General features: G+C 33.0%; 1 protein-coding gene across 1 annotated transcript; it reads right to left on the minus strand.

The window, feature by feature from the left end:
* Positions 1–298: 298 nt before the first annotated feature.
* Positions 299–2,739, minus strand: LOC25486653 (F-box/kelch-repeat protein At3g23880). The gene is made up of 3 exons (XM_013608272.2): positions 1,594–2,739; positions 727–791; positions 299–524 (listed from the first exon to the last, which is right to left on the minus strand). Exons 1-3 carry the CDS (start codon positions 2,737–2,739, stop codon positions 299–301), a joined length of 1,437 nt encoding a protein of 478 aa, XP_013463726.2.
* Between the last annotated feature and the right edge of the window lie 917 nt (positions 2,740–3,656).

Genomic DNA, 3,656 nt, shown 5'->3' on the forward strand with positions numbered 1-3,656 from the left:
CTGAGATCGTTAAATTTGAGAACCACCGCTCATTCTCTTCATTTTGCTTTTGTAAACAATATGGGTTTTTTAGGTTTCAACGAAAACTGATAAGAGGTTTAAGAAGACAAAATGGAGGAAAGAATAAGTAAGAAAAAGACATTGTCCAATAAAAACCCTAATATATAAATTGATTAATAGTTCGTGTGCAGCTTGCATAAGACCATGTTTGGATTCGAAAGACAACAAAAAATAAGGCATAACAAAATTGTATTTGTATGAGTATGATTAATGCTATTTCGCTCTTGTCTCATAGTCATTACACGTTGATCGGCAGCAGTTTTTGTTCTCTCCCTTCATCAGGCATATCATAATCAACGACCGCAAATTCCTCCATCACCATTCCCGGAAAATCATGTGCTAGTTCTACGGATATATCGTTTCCAATAGAGGTGTCACCCAGCTGGTTCAAGGCTGCAAGCACACTGCGGAAATAGAATCTATAAAAGAATCCATTTTGTAGTTTCTTAGAATTTCCATTCCATCTTAATAGAAACAGCCATATCTTCAGTAAAAATAGAACCATCTAATTCTAATCTATAAAATTTCCTACCCGATTAATATGTAGCTGAAATTTTTTATCCTTTCTATTTGCTTTGTTTAACTTTTCCCCCTTAAATTGCTAGCTTTTTATTGAATTAACACATTTTAAACGATTACTTGTTATGAATGTAATGACATGCTCACTGTTCCCATTTTCCAAGACACACAAGAACATAATCTAACTGTCTTTCCAAAGTTCTGCGCAAACTCTATCCATAGAAAAGGAAAAACAATAGAAATCAGGTCTGCCATCACATGAAGCAAAACCATTCTGCAAAATCAGTCTGCAATCGTTAGTAACCATGTTGTCAACTGTGGATTGTGGAAAATAGTGGTTTCTTCAAATTCCACTATGCTAAATTTCTATAACTCTGCTATAGCCGCTATTTGATAAGACTTTGTATACAAAGCGTATCTTGGAACAATATTGATTTGTTCAATTTCCACTACACTATAGCGCTGCTATTTGACAACACTGATTGTATCGGATTAATGCTTAAATCTTTTTGATAACTTCTCTAAAGAATGGTTCTCAATTATAGAGTTTCTTAAATGCATCGGTACAATTCTTGCCAAATAGATTCCAATGAAAGAGAGAAACAAGAAGATGTTTCTTCCAAGTATTTCAGGAACCACTAAAATAACTTCTAGATAACAAACTATCCAATGTCTTTCCCAATATAAACAAACAAAACTAACTAAAATGAACCGACAAAATTAATTAACATTACTGATCCTGGTAATATAATAATGTTTGATTATATTTACTAACGAGAGGTATAATTAACAACGGTATGCATACAAAACTAAATGATAGGCCATATGTTTGAGAGCAATAGATAAATCCAAACCAATAATACCAAACTCGTTATAGAGTTCAAAAATGCCAAACAACAAAACCACTATCTGGAAGAGAGTTGAAACAAAATTCACAAAGAGAACAAAAAAGCAATGTAAGCAAAACCTTGAAGACTCAACTCCTCAAATGTGTATTCAAAATTTCGGTGATACGAGACTCTCGTGATAAATATCAGGATCAAACTCATTATAACCTTGAAGGCAATCCAATCTACCATTATTTAAGTTATATAGCAAAAATTTGCTATATGTTCTAAGCAAAACAGAACTATTTTCAGACATGAACAAGGGTTGAATAAAATCAGGTCGGGATTGTAAGCAGTGCCATATCTTGTTAAGAGGGATCATCATCAATCTAGTCCATGACTCAGCAACTCCATATTTTTTCATTAACCAAAAATCCGAATGAGTTTTATTGGAGTCAAAACATACACAAAGACAGTTACTCAAAACACCCAGCACGTGGTTGCTGACATCGACACCATCAGGTTCAGGCAGCAACACTTCCTTATAAGTCTCCTTTGCAAGATCAAAAGAAAGAATCACGTTTCGTTTAGGAATGACCCCTGTTTTAATTATTACCCAATTTAAAGTGCCACTCACAAATTTCCCTACCCACGAAAAGCGGCTGATCATAGGAGAAGGGGAAGGGAAATTCGGAATACTTGTCCAAGAATTTTCACCAAAAGTATGAATTTGTGTCAATTTTTTAACAATTCCATTAGCCACAACACACACAACTGCTAGCACCTTGTATCGGTCATTCACATGATCATAGCCAAAGCCATGATATGTGATCCAATATTTATGATATTCATAAGAATCAAGGGTTGGAGATATTTTGGATTTCCATTCGATAGAAGGGTTCAACAATGTAACATAACCTTCTTTGAAAGAAAATAGACACAACAACCCATTGCATGAACCAAGAATACCATACTCATGTTCCATGCTGAACTCAGTAGCTTTAGGAGGCTCTGATAGGTTTTCGAATAATGGCTTCACAGGGATAGATGCGATTTTGCTTGGTTTACTCTCTGGGGAATAGAAAAATCGTTGATGGTTTATGGTTGGATCCACGATTAAGTTCCGAAGGTGAGTTTGTGTAAATTGAGGATCGGAGATTAGGGTTTTCCAGGATTTACTCACGCACTTGTATTGAAGGAGGGATTTCACCGGAAGCCTCGAGAGGATTTCAAAGACAAGTTCATCCGGCAAGAATGGTTGCCGGTGAAGTAAACCATCACCAGTAGAAGAAAGATATAGTTGTCTCTTAGAGGTGTCGTTTTCTTCACCCATGATAATGCCTCCGCAGCGGTGAAAAGTTTTTAACCTAGGATTTATGTTTATTTTGTTTCTTGTTACAACTTTTCTTTATAGGGTAACGAGTTATTTTTTTTAAGGGACAGATAATAAGCTAAGAAGTAAAAACCGAATTTAAAAAAAAAAACCTTTGCATTAGAAAGATATATTTAAAATATTAATAGAGGCAAAATTACATTAAAGATCTTTTTTCTTATTATTTGTAACACATCAGTCCTTTATCTATTAAAATGTGCACAAGTTAATCATTTTGTTAATTTTTCTATTAAAATAATGAAAATATTAATTTTATTAATAAATTTATTTTATAAAATATTTTTTTAATAAAATAAATGAATTCATAAATCATATAAACATGTTCATCATAGTCATCTTCTTCCTTAAATCAAAAAAATGTCCATTCAAATACACTTTCAAATTCCTTAAATATTTTCACATCTACTTTTTTTCTTAACACAACATTCAAAATCCTCAAATTTCATGAACCATGGGGTGTATTGGATCATGATTCTAAGGGATTTTAAAAGACTTTTTAATCATGAAAAAGTCTTGTGGTATTCAATCAAGACTCTTTCCAATTTAAAAAAAGTCTTGTGTTATTCAATCAAGATTCTTTGTCATTTAAAAAAAGTCTTGTGGTATTCAATCAAGACTCTTAATCACTTAAAAAAAGTCTAGTGGTATTCAAAATCATTAAAATTTCGAAGGATTGTTTAATAAATCAGATTTTGATGGATTTTGTGGGATTTTCTAGTGAAATTTTAGCATGAAAAAGTCTTTCATGAAAACATGAGATTTCTTAGGATTGTTTTTTTCTTTTAAGATTTTACTATCTCTCCCTCTCTCTCCTCCCTTCTCTCCTCCTCTCTCTCTCTCTCTCTCTCTCATGAAAA

Source organism: Medicago truncatula, chromosome 2 (assembly GCF_003473485.1).
Source record: "Medicago truncatula cultivar Jemalong A17 chromosome 2, MtrunA17r5.0-ANR, whole genome shotgun sequence".
Classification (NCBI taxonomy): domain Eukaryota; kingdom Viridiplantae; phylum Streptophyta; class Magnoliopsida; order Fabales; family Fabaceae; genus Medicago; species Medicago truncatula.